Source organism: Rhinatrema bivittatum, chromosome 2, assembly GCF_901001135.1.
Source record: "Rhinatrema bivittatum chromosome 2, aRhiBiv1.1, whole genome shotgun sequence".
NCBI lineage: Eukaryota > Metazoa > Chordata > Amphibia > Gymnophiona > Rhinatrematidae > Rhinatrema > Rhinatrema bivittatum.
The window spans coordinates 414,647,337-414,667,440 of NC_042616.1; the positions used below are offsets into that span (position 1 = coordinate 414,647,337).

At 47.1% G+C, this 20,104-nt stretch overlaps 1 protein-coding gene across 3 annotated transcripts in view; it reads right to left on the minus strand.

The window, feature by feature from the left end:
- PLA2G6 (phospholipase A2 group VI) overlaps positions 1–20,104 on the minus strand; it is a 130,133-nt gene that overhangs the window by 83,707 nt on the left and 26,322 nt on the right. For all 3 annotated transcript variants that reach the window (XM_029590157.1, XM_029590159.1, XM_029590160.1), the window contains exons 3-4: positions 3,321–3,536; positions 25–208 (exon numbers count right to left, since the gene is read on the minus strand). In XM_029590157.1, coding sequence (XP_029446017.1) covers positions 25–208; positions 3,321–3,536 — 400 coding nt within the window. The remainder of the gene's footprint in view (positions 1–24; positions 209–3,320; positions 3,537–20,104) is intronic.

Genomic DNA, 20,104 nt, shown 5'->3' on the forward strand with positions numbered 1-20,104 from the left:
CTGGGCCTAGATGCCCTTGCTCACCTCGATGATCTGAGGGTTGTTCTGCCTGGCCGCGTAGTGAAAGACGGTCTCTCCGTGCCTGTCGGCGATGTCCTGCCGGGCCTGGCAGCCCTCCACCAGCTCACGGGCGCAAGCCACGTCGCCCTTCCTGCAGGCCAGGTGCAGAGGGGTACACCCATCCTCACTCTCGGTGCTGTTCACACTCCTGAAATGCAAAAAAGGCACAGGAAAAATACGGGCAGAAAAGGTGAAGGTGGCGGGGAAGAAAAGTGGTGTCCGGCCAGATCCGATACACGCAACAGAGTCAGAGGATTCAGGTGAAAAAAGATAAATCTGTCAGATATTGGGTTTTTAAGGACCCAAAGCAATTAAGAATCTTTATTGATAATTAGGACATCTCCTAGTCAATCGGTTATCGCCGTCTAATTGGGTCTGGTATGGAATTTTAGGAATAAGATGCGATGTAGCCTATGAATAGGGGACACTTCTTGTTATTTTGCCTTGTTCATGTCTCTTCGTTTTAATTTTGTGAAAATTTTCATTTGTTTATCAGCATTTCCTCTTCATTGATTCTCTTGAGAACTTGTACAATTGCAAATAAAAATCAAACAAAACTTTGTGGGAAAATAAGGTTGAAGGAAGGTACTAAATTTCCACAGTGGCCTTTTATTACCCTCCCCCCCTTCAACACGCCTTTGGCTTGCACGATGCTTTCCAGCATTTTCCTTTCAGGACATACAGGAAATTAAAGCCTCAAACCTAAACTGTGCAAGCAAAAATGAATCGCAAACATTTTTCAATTATCGTGCCCTAACTTTTGTCACATTCTTTAATCTGGCCTTTACTGAGAAGATGCAGAATGGCAGCGAGGCGGGTATTACGCATGCATTAATCGACAACGGGGACATAGCCTATGCAGATAATACCATGCGACAGGCTGATCGGGTGAAATCTGGGAAGAAAATATTCCGGCCATCTGGTCAGCCAAAACTGTATGGGCTCACACACAGCAAGGGAGGCCCCAGAAAAGCTTGGAAGGAGGGGATAAAAACAGCTGGAGGGAAGGGAAAGAAAGGGGAAAATGGCTGAGAGAGGGGAGAAATGCAGGGTAAAACGCATGGATGAAGGACAGGGAGGGTCAGGAAAGCGAAAAGAGCCAAAAATCTCCCCAAAAAAGCAACAGCACCCATGAAAACAACAGTAAAATAAATAAGAAAAAAAAAACCCCAAACAGACACGCTGATACAGTAAAGTGCGCTAAGCTGAGCACACTGTTTAGCACACGGTTGGATGCGCATCCAACCCCCCCCCCCCCCCAGAAACTAATAGCGCTCATCACGTGCAAATGCAAGTTGATGAGGCTATTAGCTATTCGCCCCAAATATTAAAAAAAAAAAAAAAAAGTGTGCTCAATCCGCACAATTGTACACTCAGAAATTAACGCCGGCCCAGAGCAGGCATTCATTTCTGAGCCGCCAAAAAAGTGTCCTCTGATATTAGTTGGAGGAACCAAAAGGTAAAAAAAAATAAAAAAAGGTTTAAAAAAAAAAAAAAAAGTGCGAGCGGTCAGGTTACAAAAAGGGACGCTCAATTAACGAGCATCCATTTCCCTAACCCGTGGCTGTGCACAGGTAAGGAAAAAACGGACGGCTTGTAAAATTGAGCGTCCGTTTTCCTAACCCGCTGAGCGCCACCTCTCCTAGGCTGCCAAGGAGGCTCTAGGGGCGCGCAATTGTCCCCAGCGCCTCCTTTTAACGCGACCCTTCGTTTAAATATTGTATCGCGCGCCCAGGAGAGGCGGCTGGGCGCGAATTAGGAATGTGGGCGTTCAACACTGGGCACCTGTTTTCCGTGCCACTTTACTGTATCGGCCTGAGAATATCTAGCATGTTTCAGTACTGTTCAGCACCATGCTCTGGACAGCTCCCGTGACAAGAGTGCTGCATCCAAATAGCACACTTCAAAAATCTGAAATCCAATAAAATGAAAGGGAAAAAACAAACCAGAAAACCAAAAATTAAAGTTATAACAAAATAGAAACACACACACACACACATTCCTCCGACTCCTAAAATTTTGACTGACATCAAAGATTTCTAAATACGATTCATCCCCACCCCAATGTAATCATGAATTTGCAGCTGTAAGATCTAAAGTGATTATATCTTTCAATTGGTGAGATACTCAACATGCTGCTCTGCTTATAAAATGATTGCTGCTTTTTAAATAGCAAGTAGTTTATTTGGCAAAAGTAAAACAATTTGATCAATTTCATAAAGTAGCAGTGCTCCCTGACTCAACTGGCAATGAAACAGACAGCGGTGGATACTGACGTTACCTGGCTTAAGTTTAATTCCCCCCACCCTGGAAAGCTGCTGCACCTCCTCATTTATATCTGGGTAGGTTTTAGCCGGTAATAATTTACGCAGACAAAAAAAAATTAAAAAATAAAAACTTAACCCATTAGGCATGTCGGGAAATTTAAAAACTCGGGTTTGACTGGCTTGCATGAGCTTAGCCAGACAAATCCCTTTGAATATGGACCCCCTTTATATTTTTTTGACCTGGCAAGCTTCCTCCTGCTCTTCTGGTTTTCCAGCTCAATTGGAATCAGAGCTAGGATGCAGGGCAATGTGTCTTCACTTGCAACTACGTGGGGATGTTTCCCTACTTTCTATCCACTCCCCGCAATATTACCTAAGAACACAGAAACATGATGGCAGAAAAAGACCATTATGGTGTAGTCTGTCCTTTCACAGCAACCATTTCCCACTCCCTCAGAGATTCCCTGTGCTTATGCCATGCCCTCTTGAATTCTGTTACCGTCTTTTGTCTACACTACACCTCTGGGAGGCCATTCCATGCATTCGCCATCCTTTCTATAAAAAAAATATTTCTTTAGATTGCTCCTGAATCTCTCCCCCAACACACACACACAGTTCAAATTTTTCCCTATGCATTTGTTCTGGGAAAATCGCCAACTCGGCCCACCTACAGCATCCCTCCCCATATACCCCAATTGAACTTTGAAAGGTACAAAAGTGAGATATTCCCCTAAGGGCCAACCTACACACATACAGTCAACTTTTCAAAATGACTGTAGACACCTGAAGGAGATTGTTCAATATTTGGGGTGCTTAAGCACTCATAGCATTCACAAACATTTTGGGTGCACTGGATCCAATGAATTACAAATTGAAGGGACACACACATACACACACTCAACCATCCGATAAGCCTCGCTCCTTTAGAATTGAAGCTAAACAATGATAAGTTACGCATCTTTTTTTATCATTAAAAAATAAAAGGTTCTTTACCTCACAATATCGTTATGTTTGAAGCTATTCTGTAGGCCCGTCTCCACGGCAACATGGGCCAGTGACCAGTTCGGATGATTCCTGAAGCAGTCTGTCAGCTGCTGGAGGGTGTCGACCTTCAAGGCTTCTCGTGAGCACTCATAGAATGGACGGAGCTTCTGGGAGAGTTCAAGGAAGCGCTGGACAGCCTCAGACTCTGAGCTCAACTGAAAGAGCCTGGGAGATAAAAAATTATTTTTTTTTTATTAGAAAAATAAAATCTTTCTATAACATAGCAGATGAGGGAAGAAACAGAACAATTGGACCATCCAGTCTGTCTAGTTTTTCTGATCTACGCTACAAAAATATGTCCCAGCTGCCAGCTGTAGAGGATTGGTCATTTCTAGGATATCACTCCTTATCCAAATAAGGTTTTGTTTCCTTTCTCTTTGGTTCTCTATCATCCTGTGTAGATGAGCATACAAGTGTTTATGTTTAATCCAACCCCAGGCCTTTCCAAGCCCCCATGGCTTACTACCAAGTTTGAAATCACCGTAAGAACTACCAACACAAGCAAGACCTTGCCCGAACATCTAGCTGCCTATGTCCCCATGGCTTGGCTGGACAGTACCTGGTGATCACTGACTGGGCTGATTTCTAGGGAGTTAGCATCACCACCTTGGGACTGATAGCTGACTGTATCTCTTTCTTGTACCACAAAGACATTTCTGTTTGTCATCCCCTCAGTCCTGAAACCAGGTAAGAAAACTTCCTGCTGGTACTAGGGAGATATGCCATCTGGTTGCAGGAGAAAGTTATTAAGACTTGTGTTGGCTCTTCCACATGGGACACTCAGGCAGGGGCGGATTGTGGGAAAATAGTGGCCCGGGGGATTTTTCTCCATACTGGCCCATGGGTAACCAATTACATAAACAATATAATTTACATATAATTTACATATATATGTACACACCCCTATATTTCGGTATGGTCCTCCCATATCAACACAGTACTATTTGCCAACACTCAAAGAATAATAACCCCACCTATGAAAAAGAATACCACAAATATTACACCAGAATCTAAAATATCAATACACCTCCTATCAGGAAAACAGAACAGGCCAAGCTACTGCAGATCCCTACAGAGAAACCACATGCTAAAAGAATGCTTCATCTCAGTCTTTACATGCAGAACACAAACTCTCACCAAATACAGAATACAAAATGAAGGAGCACAAATGACAAAAACTGAAATGGAAACTCCAAGAAGCCAGACTCCATGTATTAACAATAGAAAAATAGAACCACCATTCCTCATAAAACAAATAAAATCAAGAAACATAAAGCATCAGTTATAATAGTAAAACCATAATAAAAGAATATTTTAAAACTACTGATAAATAGAATTTCTATTAATTAAAATCATATACATTTTTTACAATGTCCCAAACACTAATAAAATATTTCAAAACAGCACATATATCAAATAACATTCAATAATTAAAACTAATAAGGATTTTAAAAAGCCCCTGTTGTCCCCTTCTGAGGGAGCTCTTTATTTCCAGTCACCCTGATATTGTCGAGGATTAGGAGGTTATCCTCTCTCTCTCACACATACTCACATGTCGATTTTCTCTCACACATACACTGTCACAATCATACACATTCATGCTCTTATACCCACCATAACCTCTTGCTCTCACTGACACTGACACACTCTCAGGCTCTAAGACACTCTCCCTCCACACACACACAAACTCTTACTCCCTTGGATTTTCTCATACACACTCATGCTCTCACACTCACACACACACACTGACCCCCAGGCAGGCTCCCATTCATTTTCACACCACTCCCTCCCCATCTCCCAGGCATGCACACATTCATTCTCACACACACAGACCCCAGGCAGGCACCTATGCATTCACACACATACACCCCCAGCAGAGTCCCATTCATACACATGCACACACTAAAGGCAGACCCCCCTCTCTTTCTTTTGCCAACAACCTTGGAACCTCTCTCATTCCTCTGCTGCCACTGTCACTGCTGCCGCGTGGCTATTGGGGAGGCGCCGGTTGCTGCTACTGACACTGAAGCCCATTCTGCTGCCTCCTCTGTGCAGGCACTTTCTCTATGCGGATCTCACAATGTACGAGATCAGCATGGAGAAAGTGCTATTCTTGCACATTCCCAAAGATTACATGTGCCAATCACTAAAAAGTAATTTATTTTTTTTTTACCTTTGCTGGCTGATCTTAGTTTTCTAATCGGTTGGTCACAGGCTTTTTTTTTTTCCACCTTCCCTTTCTTATTTTTTTGCCAATTCTTTTTATATTGTCTTTTTTTCTATTTCTTTTCTCTCCATCTTCTTCCCTCAAACACACACTCAGGTTCTCATTCTCACATGCTTTCTCTCTCTTCTCACACACACACACACACACACACACAGCCTCTCACTGTCACATGCTGTCTCTCATACAATCATTCATACACACAGGCTCTCACTCTCACATGCTCTCTCTCATACAATCATTCATACACACAGTCTCTCGCTGTCACATGCTCTCTCTCTCTCATACAATCATTCATATACACAGGCTCTCACTGTCACATGCTCTCTCTCATACAATCATTCATACACACAGGCTCTCACTGTCACATGCTTTCTCTCATACAATCATTCAGACACACAGTCTCTCACTGGCACATGCTGTCTGACTCTCACACACACAGGTTCTCTCTCACTCCCACATGCTGTCTTACTCAAGCACAGGCTCTCACTGTCGCATGCTCTCTCTCATACAATCATTTATACACACACATAGGCTCTCACTCTCACATGCTGTCTCTCTCACATACACACAGAGGCTCTCACATGCTGTCTCTGCAAACATTCAGATCCTCACTCCCACACACAATTTCTCAACTCATCTCATACACGCACACACACACTCTACAGACCCTCAGCCTCTCTCTCACCTCTGGGCCTCCTCTTCGCGGGTCGCCGCAGGATGGGCTCTGCAGCGGCCCTGATCTTCTCAGGCCGCGGCGGCCCTGCTACCGGGCCTCTTCCTCTTCTCGGGCCACTGCGATGATTCGCGGCGGCCCGTAAGTGATGCTCCTCTTCTGCACGCGCTGATGCCTCTCCTCCTTCCTGCCCACGCGGCTCCGGCAACGTTTACTTCCGGGGCCGCGCAGGCAGGAAGGAGGAGGAGCATCAGCGCGTTTAAACGCGATCTTTTTCTTCGGGATGTGAGCCTCACCACGGCCCTGCCAATTTGCCTCCTATATACATGTTGCTGCTCAGCAGCCGCATGAGCCTCCTTGCGCCCGGGGGCATTGGCTCCCCTCGAGATACCACTGCTCGCGGCGCCCCCTAATACTTTGGTTGGAAAATTTATAATACAAAAAAAAAAAAAAATCACGTGACAGGAGTGACTGGCCCACTGGGGGAAGCCCGATCCCCCGATAGGTCAATCCGCCCCTGCACTCAGGGTTTGAGAACAAATCTCACACCTCTGACTCCTAATGCGAGCTGGAGCTGAGAGTTATGGAAATGAGGTAGGAAAAGAAAGTTAAAAGCTATTGCCTTCTCCAGCTACTCTCATCTCCTCCATAAGGCACTGGAACCTCATTGCAAATCATATACCAGATGATTCATTTATCAAAGGTTTTTTGTGGGGAACAGATAAAAAGGCAAAATTTCATAGTTATAAGGAACTTATTTCTGGCATGGCCTTGGGTGAGAGGTTGGAAGGGGAACTGTGCATATCTCCTCCTGCCCCCCCACTTCCAGGGCAAGCCACGCCGGTGCAAGAAGGAGGAGCAGCTAGCACTGGGACCCAGTATGGGAGGTAACATCATGGCCCTGAGTGATTTGTCAGAGAGTGACAGGGAAGATCTGTCAAGCTAGACAGTGAAAGAAAGATCTGGAGCTACCTAACCAGGCAGCTACCAGCATTTGAAGCCCCACTCTGAAGCTTGAGATGTGAGAGTCTAAGAAACAATGGAAACTTCCAGAAAAAAGTGGGTGCATAGGAAGGGGGGGGGGGCTGTTTCATACATTTTTTCCCAAAACTCAATATGGAAAAATGGAAATTTTTTAGAAAAAAATTAGAGAAACAACAACAAATAAACAGAGGTAATACTTTCTCTGAGAGAAAAGTGAGTTTACTGTACTAAATTACTTATTTTATACTTGATTACTCGCCTTATGTAACAAATCCCCAAAAGTAGTTACATAGTAAAAATACAACATAAAAAAAACAAACCACACCCACCAGCCCCAATCTCCTCCTCCCCACCTGTAATATAATATATCGCATACACAGTAGTCAATGATTCAGCAAAACACACAACTAGTTTTCATACGTAGCAGCACCATCATGATCAAAAAGGAAAACTTTACCATATCCCAATCCCCCTGGCAGTTCCTCCCCATTCCAGTCCACAGACAAAGAAAAATAAAAATCACCAGCCTTGAACCATCTCTCCTTTAAAGACACTCACCCCTGCTCAGAAAGCTACCAGTAACGGCTAATTAGCAAAGGTCTGCTCAAATAGCCAGGCCTGGACTTTTTACCAAAAGGTTAAGTAATTCAGCTTTAAACAAATCTGTAAGGGATTGAGTTAAAATAATATTGATACATCTGACTTTCAAAATGGCATTCTGATAAAGATGAATTGAACAATGAAGGCACTGTGTGGGCATATAACTCTGTAACACCACCCCCCCCCCCCCCCCCGAAATAAGAGAAAGTCTGCTTTGTTTCAATTTGCACAAAAAACGAACTAAAGAATATATTAGAAACTGTTCAAGTTGCATTATATTGGTTCATGGGGAGGCCAAAATTTGTCTACAACTATGGCACTTATTATAGATGGGCTCAATTGACCTTAGCAGTTTGGGCTTTCACTTGATATTTAGCCACTATTTGACAAGTGTTTCCCAAATATCTATGGTCATAAAAGGCAATATCTTGCCACGATTCAGTGTGTTTTGGAACACTCAAAGTTTATTTATTTATTTATTTATTTCTAGAAGGGCCCAATAATAGATATATCTGGAGTGCACAGGAAAAGGAGCCAGCCTATACTCTGCTACACCTCTGGCCCTGCCCTCAAAGGGTTAGTCTATAAAGGAGCTGCATGTTGGACTCTCCTGAAGAGTCCAGGACCAAGCATTTAGCCTGGTCCACATCAAGACAGCCCACAAGGGAATCCTGGTTGCAGGCCATTTCCGTTGGGAAGAAGGATAGGGAAGCAGGCCCCAGAGAGGATAGAGGGCCCCAGATGAGAGTAGAAGAGAGCAGGAGTTATGGGTAAACCATTGCATTTCTGTTTCTAGAACTGCTGAGGTAAGCAGGCTTGTGTTTGTTAATTTGATTGTAATAAATAAAAATTACAAAAGAATAGTCAGAGTCCAGAAGTGAGTGTGACCTCTGGCAAGCCACCAAATACCGCTCACGGTGTCACATAGTCACTAACTGAGATGCGTGGCTTCATTTGCCTTCCTGAGGCCTCTATCTCAAATAAATGTACTCCTGCTCAAAGCAGGAGCAAAGCCAGTCGTCATCTCTTTTGGCCACCTAGCTGCCTTTATCTCCTATGGGAGGAACAATGTCCTTTTTGTTTTCTTTGCCTCCCATTGCAAATCATGGGAGCCGGCCTATACCACCCTCTTTTCTTTTTGCTCTATCCAGTTTCTTTAGAATGAATCTGGAAAATTGTCCGGGAAGAGTACCCATTTCTAAGCTGCCTCTTGCAACTTTTAGAGAGAAGCAGAATTACTATAGCACCTACGTCAATACTAATCTGGGATGCGACCAGCTGGAGAAATGGGCAGGTTCAAGTAGCAGAGATGAAACACATCCCATGTTCATTTCTCACAATTATCAGCAGTACGTATAAAAAGGGGGATACAAAGGGAGATTCAAGCTGTGCGTATTTTGTTGGAGGAACTTTCGATTCTTGCTTTGATTTGCCTTATATATTGGTGAATAGAAGGGAAGTGTGCAGGTTTATCCCCCTGAACCTGCCTGCCTTACTATCAGTCCAGCTGACAATACAAGGCTTTCTCAGAGGCTTTTATCTCATCCTCCAGGTTTGACTGAAGAGCATCTGCCAGTACAGAAGCAGAAGCTTTGTTCAGCTCCAAGGTTTCTGGCGAAACAACAATTCCAGCAGGAGCTAGATCTTTGAAATAGTCAGATGCCATAGTTGCTGTGTGAATGGCGCAGCTGCTGGAGTCTTTTAGGGAAAGCTACTTGGGTGATCACCCCTTTGCCCCATTCCAGGGGGAAATGAAAGAAGTCTGTCAGGGACCTCTTGGCTAGAAGAGATGATAGAGGAGAGTGAACCTCCTCAGTCAGTAAGAGCTAATCTAGCTGTGTAGTTGACTCTCCAGGGAGGTGGGCAGTTTTTCCTTGGCTAATTCATCCTGCTATTTATGGAAAACAACATTTATGGTAGGCAAACATGCTTTTTCCATTGATATGCAGGCTAAATTAGCCATTACATGTGGGGAGTCCCAAGTGGAGGGTTGCAATGGAGCAATTACTTAGTAAGTAACCCAGACTCCGGCATGGAGAGTGGACTACCATGAGAACAGATTTTGCAAAACTGCTTGTCCAGATCTACTGTCAGTTCTTGATGTGTTATCGAGACAGTAATGGGACGTGAAGGTGTGGATCAAGGACCATGTTACAACTTTGCAGATATCTTCAATGGGCATCTCTTGGAGATGGGCAGTAGAGGAAGCCCTGGTTCGTACTTAACTAGCTTTGACCAAGTCTGTAATTTGATGTCCAGCCAAGATATAGCAGTGATGAATGCACTCCACTATCCAATTGGATAAAATTCTCTTTGCAACTGCAACTCCTAGGTAGTTAGGGTTGTAGGAGATGAAGTGATGGTTCTAGCTATGATGAAATTGACTATACCATTTGTAAAACGCCAAGGCCCTTTTGCAGTCTAAAGTATGGAAGACTTTCTTCCCATCATGCATATGGGGTCTTGGGAAGAAGGTAGGTAGTACAATAGATTGATTTATATGAAAAACTAAGACTACTTTTGGCAGAACCATCCAGTCGTGACAGAACTGTAAGTAACAGAGGGTAGTGGATGAGGGCTTGGAGTTCATTAACTCTTCTCACCAAAGTGACTGCAATGAGGAAAAGCGCTTCCCAAGTCAAGAACTTCAAAGAAACTATTTCCAGTGGCTTGAAAAGAGGCTTCATCAAATGAGAGAGAACCACATTGAAGATCCATGGGATAGAGGGTTTCTGAGACCTTTCATGAAGCAGGATATGAGCAGATGCATGGAGATGGGTTTGTTATCTACCAAGGACTGGTTTGCTGCAGTCATGCTCAAATGGACTTTTACTGAGGAAGTGGCGAGTCTTGAATGAGAGAGATCGAGTAAGTATTGCAACAGTTGTGGAAGCTCACAGGAAAAAGGACTGGAAGCATGTTGCTGGCACCAGATGGAGAAGCTTTTCCATTTGAAGGCATAGTTTTTCCAGATCAAAGGTTTCCTTGAGGATAATAGAATGGCTTTGAACTCTGACAGTAACTGAAGATTCATGATCACTCTGAGCTCAACAACCATGCTGTAAGGTTGAGAGCTGGGAAATTGGGATGGAAGAGGGTTTTGTCTTCTTGAGTTAGGAGTGCAGGGTCCACCAACCCCAATGGTATGGGATGATTGCTGGAATGTCTGACAAGATATGTATACAAAACTTGCCTGGGCCATGTCAGTGCTATGAAAATCAGCAAGCCCCGGCACTTAAGCATAGGACTGGAAGAGGGAGGAGCCACCAGCTGGTCAGACAGAAATGGGGGAATTGGAGGACTGTGTCTGAAGAAAGGCTTGTAAGCCTTGAAAAAATTCCACCCAAGAAAAAGCAGCCGGGTCCAGACCAAGCTCAGAAGGACCTGGCATGGTCCCTCAGAACTTCCCTCGCCAGCAGAGGAGCCATTTAGGGGAGAACCAAGATCTGGCATCCCCCCAGTTAAGGCCATGACCAGACCATCATCAGAATGGGAAGAGCCAGGCTTAGCAAAAACCGAGGAAGACAACTCTCCCTGAACGTCTGCACAGCACTGACAGAGGTTAGAAGCCAGGGCAGGCTGAGAAGCCCTAATATAACAGACAACACAAATAGAAAGACACGCTTCTTGTTTAACGGTGCCATCGCTGCGGTAAAAGTGCATCGGAATGGCTCGCACTAAAAAATGAACTGCGCCCAAAAAATAAGTGCCTAGAAGAAAGCGTGGCAAGGCGCATGCACAATCTGTGCGCCAAGTTAAGCTTGCAAAAAAGTTTGTGAGCGTAAAAAGTGCGCCCAAAAAATAAGCGCACAATGCGTGCACAGAGCCGACAGACCAACGGCCTATAGAGGGTGGCAGAACATGCACAAGAGTGCATGAAAACGGCCGCCGCGGCTTACCACATGGCGTGCAAGAAAAAAAGCCAAAGTGTGGGGCCTAGCTCACTGGGGGCCACTCAACCTGCCAGGCTGCCCAATTCCCCAACCCCAACGGGAGGGGGAACAAATGTTGGCATGGTGCACCAAGAACGGAGACCGGAGGAAGTCCTGAAATCCCTCAAACTGTTTCTGATTCATGTAAAACTTTCTCCTTTTTTTTATTTTTTAAAGCTTACCTGAGCTCAGTGCTTACCAGCTGAGTACAGGAGACAGTCTCCAGCTGTGGGGGGAGAGGGCATCTGCCATCACCACCGCGGACCAAGTCACACCTCTGAGGGATCACGGAAATCGCCTCAGGAATTCTCAACTGAGGGAGGGACCTTTAGGTATCACCACAGGAGAGTGAGGCTTTCTTTTCCTGAATTTAGAATTTCAAATTTCTCCTTTCAAAAAGCTCAAAGCAATCCCCACAGGGAGATGCACGTCCACCATCTGCTGGAATGGAGAATAATGGCAGGCTGGGGTCACTGTAGGGTTATACATACTGTGATGTCAGCTTGCTCTGACTCCATCTGCTGGCAGGGGAGCATAACCCACTGGTCCTGAGTCCATCTGTCTACACGCTAGGAAAATGTGCATTAACATCTGGTGTAGGTTGCATCTGTGCGAAGGGCTGCAGACATGTTGGTGCATCATGCATGTTGATGCACCATGGCTCAATTGCATTGATGGCCTCAGATGGGTTAATTGATTTGATATACTGTGACTACTCCTTCTTCAATTTGATGATGAAAATTATTACCATATACAGGCATCACATCACCAATTAATTTTTCAATTTTTTTCAAAAAATTTTTAAATCAAGAACTTATCATTTATATCACATGTATCAGGTGTGTTTTATAGACCTTCATACCATCCCACGGTTTTTGGGCATCTCTGCTCCTTGCTTAAACTGTTCACGGGATCATTTTTAATCATTGGTCTTTCTTTCACCGGTATCAATTATTTTTTCAAAGATTTTTCATTTATATAAAATATGCTTTTGGATTTTTCAAGCACATTATTTGCTCGAGAACGAATTGGCTTCAGGGCACCTTCCTTTTAACTAATAGCAAAGTGCAGTTCGCTTAAAACAAGTTAAATGCAGGATACTTTCCTTTGGCTGATAACAGAATACAGTTCGACGTGATCACATTTCGCATCCCAGCTGCCTCAGGAACTTCTCTGGTATCGGGTTTACTCTCCGTTATTCATGCGGCGTTCTTTGTTTGCATTTTAAGTTTGTAGGTCTGCGAGCCTTCTTGTTACATTGTTGCGGTGCGGCCCGAGGAGGTCCTTTTATCATCAGAGGAAGTACTATCCTCCCGCTTCTCGCACCTGAGCCCAGTGGGTGGGATCCAGGGGCCATGCTAGGCAGCAGCGGACCCCGCAAATCTCATCTGCTGCACCAGTCAGGTCCCATTACGGGGTTTTGACTGGCTGTGAGGGGAGATAAGCCAACCACCGGTACTCTTGATTCAGGACCTTCTGGTTGGGGGCAGACTATGGGTCTTTTGGGACCGTTAGCCCAGCATGACATCAGACCAGGGGTTTTATCCATCATCCGCTGGGGGTACTGGTTGAATCTTCTGGGTGTCCCTCCGGACTCTCCCCCATGCTCCTTGTGGGTTCAGTCCTCGCATCAGGAAATACTGTTGTCGGAGCTCACCGCCCTAGTAACAGCCAGGGCTGTCAAGCCTATTCTACTGGGTCACCAGGGGGTGGGGTTTCTACTCCCGATATTTCCTGATTCCAAAGAGAACAGGGGGACTTCGTCCCATCTTGGACTTGAGGGCCTTGAACAGGTTTCTGAAAAAGGAAAAGTTCAAGATGGTCTCTCTGGGCACCCTGATTCCCCTCCTACAAAGAGGAGAGTTGCTTTGTTCCCTCGATCTATAAGACGCCTACGCCCACATCAGGATCTTCTATGGGCAAAGGAAGTACCTGCGGTTTGTGGTGGGTGAGCGACATTTTCAGTGCAGAGTGTTGCCGTTCTGCCTGGCCTCAGCCCCACGCGTCTTCACCAAGTGCTTGGCCATTGTGGGTGCGTACCCTACCCGGACAATTGGCTCGTCAAGAGCCCCTCCCAGGAGAGAGCGGTGAGGTCACTACACTTAAACCCCAGGGACTCTAACACCTGAATGGTTATCATCAACTACCTGAAATCCCATATTGCCCCATCGCCTCAGCTGGACTTCATTGGCGGCAGACTGGACACAGCTCAGGCTCGAGCGTATCTTCCCCGAGATCGTGCGCTCATGTCGGCGTCTCTGACAGAAGTGGTCCATCAGAGCCGGCTGACTTCGGCACATCGCATGCTACGACTATTAGGGCACATGGCTGCGATCGTCCATGTTACCCCCTTAGCTTGCATGTATATGTGCAGAGTTCAGTGGACCTTACGGTCCCAGTGGCAGCAGGCCACCCAGGACCTTCATGCCCACATTCGCATTCTGGAACTCCTTGTCTTGGTGGGATAATCTGACCAACTTGCTCCAGGGGATGTCCTTTCAAGGTCCCCCAGTTGAGATTGTGTTAACTACGGATGCGTTCAATCTGGGGTGGGTTGCCCATGTTAAAGGACTCCTCACCCAGGGCTTGTGGACCACCCAGGAGGCACAATGCCAGATCAACTTTCTGGAGCTCCATGCGATCTGGTATGCGTTCTGGGCGTTCAGAGATCAGCTGGTCAACAAAGTGATTCTGATTTAGACTGACAAACAAGTGGCAATGTGGTACATCAACATCAGGGAGGTTCAGGATCATTTCTCCTGTACCAAGAAGCTGTTCAGATCTGGTCTTGAGCTCTGTTGCAGGGTATGGTGCTCTGAGCCGGGACGGAGAATGTGGTGGTGGACAGGCCGAATCGCGCCTTCCAGCCCCATAAGTGGTCCCTGAAACAAGAGGTGACAGATCGGATCTTCCGTTGCTGGGGAACCCGAATGTGGATCTGTTCACATCCCCCTGCGACAGGAAGGTGGATCAGTTCTGATCCCTGTACAGGGGGAACGGCAAACCAACCTCAGATGCCTTTGCCTGTCACTGGGGCAAGGGCCTTCTGTATGCGTACACTCAGCTTCCCCAAGTGCTGAAGACTCTCCTGAAGCTTCAACAGGACAGGGGAACTATGATCCTCATAGCTCTGCACTGGCCAAGGCAGATCTGGTTACTGCTCTTGTGGGATCTCCCCATCTGGGAAACGATCAGTCTGGGGACCTCCCCAGACCTAATCACCCAGGATCGGCCTGGATGTTGAGAGGTTGATCCTGTAGCCCTTTGGCCTCTTCAATGATGTGTCTTGAGTCCTGGTGGCTTCCAGGAAGCCTTCTACTAGGAAGTCTTATGGCCTGAAGTGGAAGAGGTTTTCAGTTTGGTTCAAGCACCGTGGCGTGGATCCTTCCTCCTGCTCCATATGAAAGCTGCTTGATTATCTCCTGCACCTTTCAGATTCTGGTTTAAAAACCAACTCTGTTAGGGTACACTTGAGTGCGATCAGTGCCTACCACTGGGATGTCGATGGTTCGCCCATTCCTGTGCAACCTATTGTGGGTCACTTTATGCAGAGTCAGTTGAAGCCTCCTCTGCGGCCTCCTGCGGTGTCTTAGGATCTTAATGTGGTGCTGCCTCAACTCATTAAAAGCTCCTTTCGAGCCACTGCATTCTTGTGACTTTAAGTACTTGATCACATCAGAGCGCAGTCAGTGAGCTTCCGGTCTTGGTGACATATAAGAAAATTGGTTCTTACCTGATAATTTTCGTTCCTGTGGTACCAACGGATCAGTCCAGACTCCTGGGTTTATTCATCCCTGCCAGCAGATGGAGACAGAGAAAAGCCTTGCCGACACTGCTTGAAAATCCCTGGTGCCACCTGCAGTAGCTCAGTATTTGATCTGTACCCAAGCTGAAAACACTATGTGCAATAAACTGACTTAAAACCGTGTAAACAACTTGAAAAAATGTGTAAGTTTATAACAAAGAACAGAAGTTTGCTGAAAAGATTATGGCTGAGCGGACGACTCTCCCCTCCAACCCGGGTGGGCTCTGGACTGATCTGTTGGTACTACAGGAACGAAAATTATCAGGTAAGAACCAATTTTCCCTGTACATACCCGGATCAGTCCAGACGCTTGGGATGTACCAAAGCTTCCTAGAGAGGGTGGGACCTGGAGAGTCCTGCTCACAAGACACCTTCACCAAAAGACCTGGAATCAGCAAAACCCAAGTCCAATCAGTAATGCCTTGCAAAAGTATGCAGCGACTTCCAAGTCGCCGCTCTGCAAATCTCCTGCGGAGACACCAACTGAGCCTCCGCCCAAGAAGCGGCCTGAGCCCACGTCGAGTGGACCCGCAAACCCACAGGAACTTGACGGCCCTTGAGAATATATGCCAAACCTAAAGCCATCTGGCAATAGTTGCTTTGGAGGCATGGATACCCTTCTTTGCACCGCTCCATAACACAGATGATCAGATCTTCTGAACTCATTAGTAACCTTGAGTTAGCGAAACAAGGTTTTATGGACAGCCAACATTTAAGCTCCTTAGTATGCTGTGTAGAAGCATCCAAGTCTGCAAATGCCGGAAGCTCAATAGTCTGATTAACATGAAAGGCCGAAACCACCTTTGGGACAAAGGAAGGAACCGTTCGCAACATAATACCTGAATCAGATATTTGAAGAAAAGGATCCCAACAAGACAAACTTGCAATTCGGAAATTCTCCTGGCGTAACAAATGGCCACCAGGAACACCACCTTGAGAGTCAAATCCTTAAGGGTCGCTCTCCTAATCAGTTCAAATGGGGCATCACACAATACCCACAGAACCAGATTAAGGTTCCAAGGAGGACATACTTTCCGCATCGGAGGACGCAAATACTTAACACCCCGAAGAAACCTTCGGACGCCCGGATGTGATGACAAGGAATACCCCTCAAGCTTGCCTTGTAAGCAGGCTAAAGCCGCCACCTACACTTTAAGGGAATTAAAGGCAAGACCTTTAATTAGACCATCCTGTAAAAAGAATAAGACTTGAGAAATCAAGTCTGAACCGCCTGAACCGCCTGCCTGAACCACCTGCCTGAACCGCCAGTATCCCTCGGTCAGTACACCAAGCTTCAAAGACTCTCCAGATTCGAACATATGAGAGGGAAGTAGATTGCCGCCTGGCCTGTAAAAGCATAGTGATCACCGGTTGTGGATATCCTCTCCACCTCAAGCGACGCCTCTCAAAAACCAAGCCGCTAGACAAAAACCAATCGGCCTGATTGGAAAATACAGGACCTTGACGAAGAAGTTCCGGTAGATGACCCAGACGCAACGGACCATCCACTGCTAGATTGACTAGATCTGCGAACCTCGGTTGACTAGCCCATTCTGGAGCCACTAAGATCACCTTCCCGGGGTGTGTCTCTATTCTGCGCAAAACTTTGCCCACCAGAGGCCATGGCGGAAACACATACAGCAAGACTTCTGGAGGCCAAGGCACTACTAGAGCGTCGACTCCCTTGGCCCCGTGTTCTCTCCTGCAACTGAAGAACCGAGGAGCTTTTGCATTGAGCCAAGTTGCCATCAAATCGACGTGGGGACGTCCCCACCTTCTCTGGATGAGTCACATTGCGGACTCCGCCAACTCCCACTCACCTGGATCTAAGCGTTGATGACTGAGGAAAATCGGCCTGAACGTTGTCAACCCCTGCGATATGAGAAGCCGCTAGCTGAACCAAGTACTGTCCTGCCCATTGAAACAAGTCCTGTGCTTCCATTGCCACCCCCTGGCTCTTGGTCCCGCCCTGACGATTGATGTAAGCAACCGTTGTGGCGTTGTCCGACAGAACCCTGACCGAACGACCCTGAATGAGGGGGAGAAAGTTTTGAAGGGCCAGCCGCACCACTCTGGTCTCCAACTGATTGATTGGCCACGAGGCTTCCATCACCGACCAAGTGCCCTGGGCCGACTGTTGCTCGCAGACCACTCCCCAACCAGAGAGACTGGTATCGGTAGTGAAAACCACCCACTCCGGAATCTCCAGACTGACTCCACGCTGCAGATTAGAAGATAGTAGCTACCACGATAGGCTGTTCCATGCTGATGCATCCAGCAACACTGGTAAATGAAAAGCCTGCGACAGGGGATTCCATTTGTCCAACAGGGCCCTCTGAAGTGGATGCATGTGCGCGAAGGCCCACGGTACCAATTCCAGGATTGAAGCCATTGAACCCAGAACCTGTAGGAAGTCCCAGGCTTGCGGAATCTTCAACACCAGCAAGCGCCAAACTTGTGATTGCAGTTTGAGCATCCTCTCCTGAGTGAGAAACACCCTGCCTTGACTCGTATTGAAACGAGCTCCGAAGTAATTGAGAACCTGGGACGGCTCCAAGTGACTCTTCATCAGGTTTACCAACCAGCCAAGAGACTCCAACAGGTGAACAATCTTCTGAACTGATGAACGGCAGCCTTCCAACGATTTCTCCCGAATTAACCAATCGTCGAGATAAGGGTGCACCAACACCCCTTCGCGTCGTAGGGCCACCGCCACCACCACCATCACCTTGGTGAACGTGCGAGGAGCAGTCGCTAGACCGAAAGGCAAAGCCTGGAATTGGAAATGTTGACCCATGACCGCGAACCATAGAAACCGCTGATGCTCTGGACGGATTGGAATATGCAAGTATGCTTCCGTCAGATCCAGGGAGGCCAAAAACTCCCGAGAGCGGACCGCCGCAATGACTGACTGTAGCATTTCCATTCGAAACCGTGGAATCTTTAAGGACTTGTTGACCGATTTGAGATCCAAAATGGGTTGAAACATTCCTTCCTTTTTTGGGACAATGAAATAGATGGAATAACGTCCTCTGCCCCGTTTGCGAGGTGGTACCGGAACCACTGCTCCCAAACCGCACAACCTGCGCAAAGTCTCCCGAACCAGAACCTGCAAGGGGAGACTAAGAAGAGGTCTTGAATGGGCTGTGCAAACTCTAAGGCGTAACCGTCTCTTATCAGTGAGAGAACCCACTGATCCTGCGTGATTTTAGTCCACTCCCCGTAAAAATCTGCCAGCCAGCCCCCTATAAATGGGACGGCAGAGTGAACCAGCCTCGCTTCATTGTGGGGACTTGGCAGCCGCTGCTCCTCCCATCGAGGAAATTCGAGAAGGTCGTCACCTGCCGTGAAAGGACTGACCCCAATTCGTTCCCCGCGGTTGCTGAGAGGTCCTTTGTGACTGCGTCCCTACAGGACCTCTGAAAGGACGAGACAGTCTGGTGTCCCTGAAGCGGCACCTGGATTGAAATGCCTGGCGATTCCTTGGTCTGTCCTCCGGCAACTTATGTACCTTTGTCTCACTGAGTTGCTTGATGAGCTGTTCCAGTTGCTCACCAAACAAGAGACGCCCCTTGAAAGGCAAAGAACCTAACCGGGCCTTGGAAAAAACATCCGCCGACCAATGACGGAGCCAAAGTAAACGTCTGGCCGCTACTGCCGAACTCATAACCCAGGACAGCGAATGCACCAAGTCATACAGCACATCCGCTACATTCGCGACCGTCGCCTCCACATGATCCACCTCCGATGTGTCAGAACCAGGAGGTGCATCCTGCAAATCTTGCACCCACCGCAGACATGCTCTCTGCATAAAACCGGAGCACAAGGCAGCCCAGAGTCCCAAGGCCGCACTCTCAAAAACCCATTTGAGGTGAAGCTCTAACTTCCGATCCTGTACATCCTTGAGGACTGCGGACCCCTCCACCGGAATCATAGTCTTCTTTGTGACCGCGAAAACTGTCGCATCCACCTACAGAAGCGCAAACAGCTCCAAGGTCTGTTCTGGTAATGGATAGAGCTTGGCCATAGCCCTACCTATCCTCAAACCAGAGTCCGGGAAAGCCCACTCATGCTCAATCAATTGTCGCACTGACCTATGATACGGGAATGCGGAAGGAGGAGCCCGAAGACTGTCCAGAACAGGATCCGCCCCATCCACCTCTGGAGTCTCTTGAGGGGGTTTTAAACCCAACTCCTCAAGAACTTGTGGAAGCAAAAAAACCAACTCCTCCCTCTGGAATAACCAGAGAATCTTGGGATCATTCCCTTCTGCTACCGATGGCTTTCATCTCCGTGATCTGGGTCTTGATCCAGGTTCCGGGACAGCAGATCTGGTACTGAAGAACCCAGCGTTGCCCCTGCCGGGGTGAGCAGACCCTGTGAAGCTCCCTGTGACCCTCCAGAACTAGGCCCCCTCGGGATGCTGGCGTCCTGCGGCCGTGCGGGGCCTGGATCTGAACCCAAAGGCCGCAGACCCGGGTCCTGAGGGGCGAGAGGCAAAGGTGCACTCCC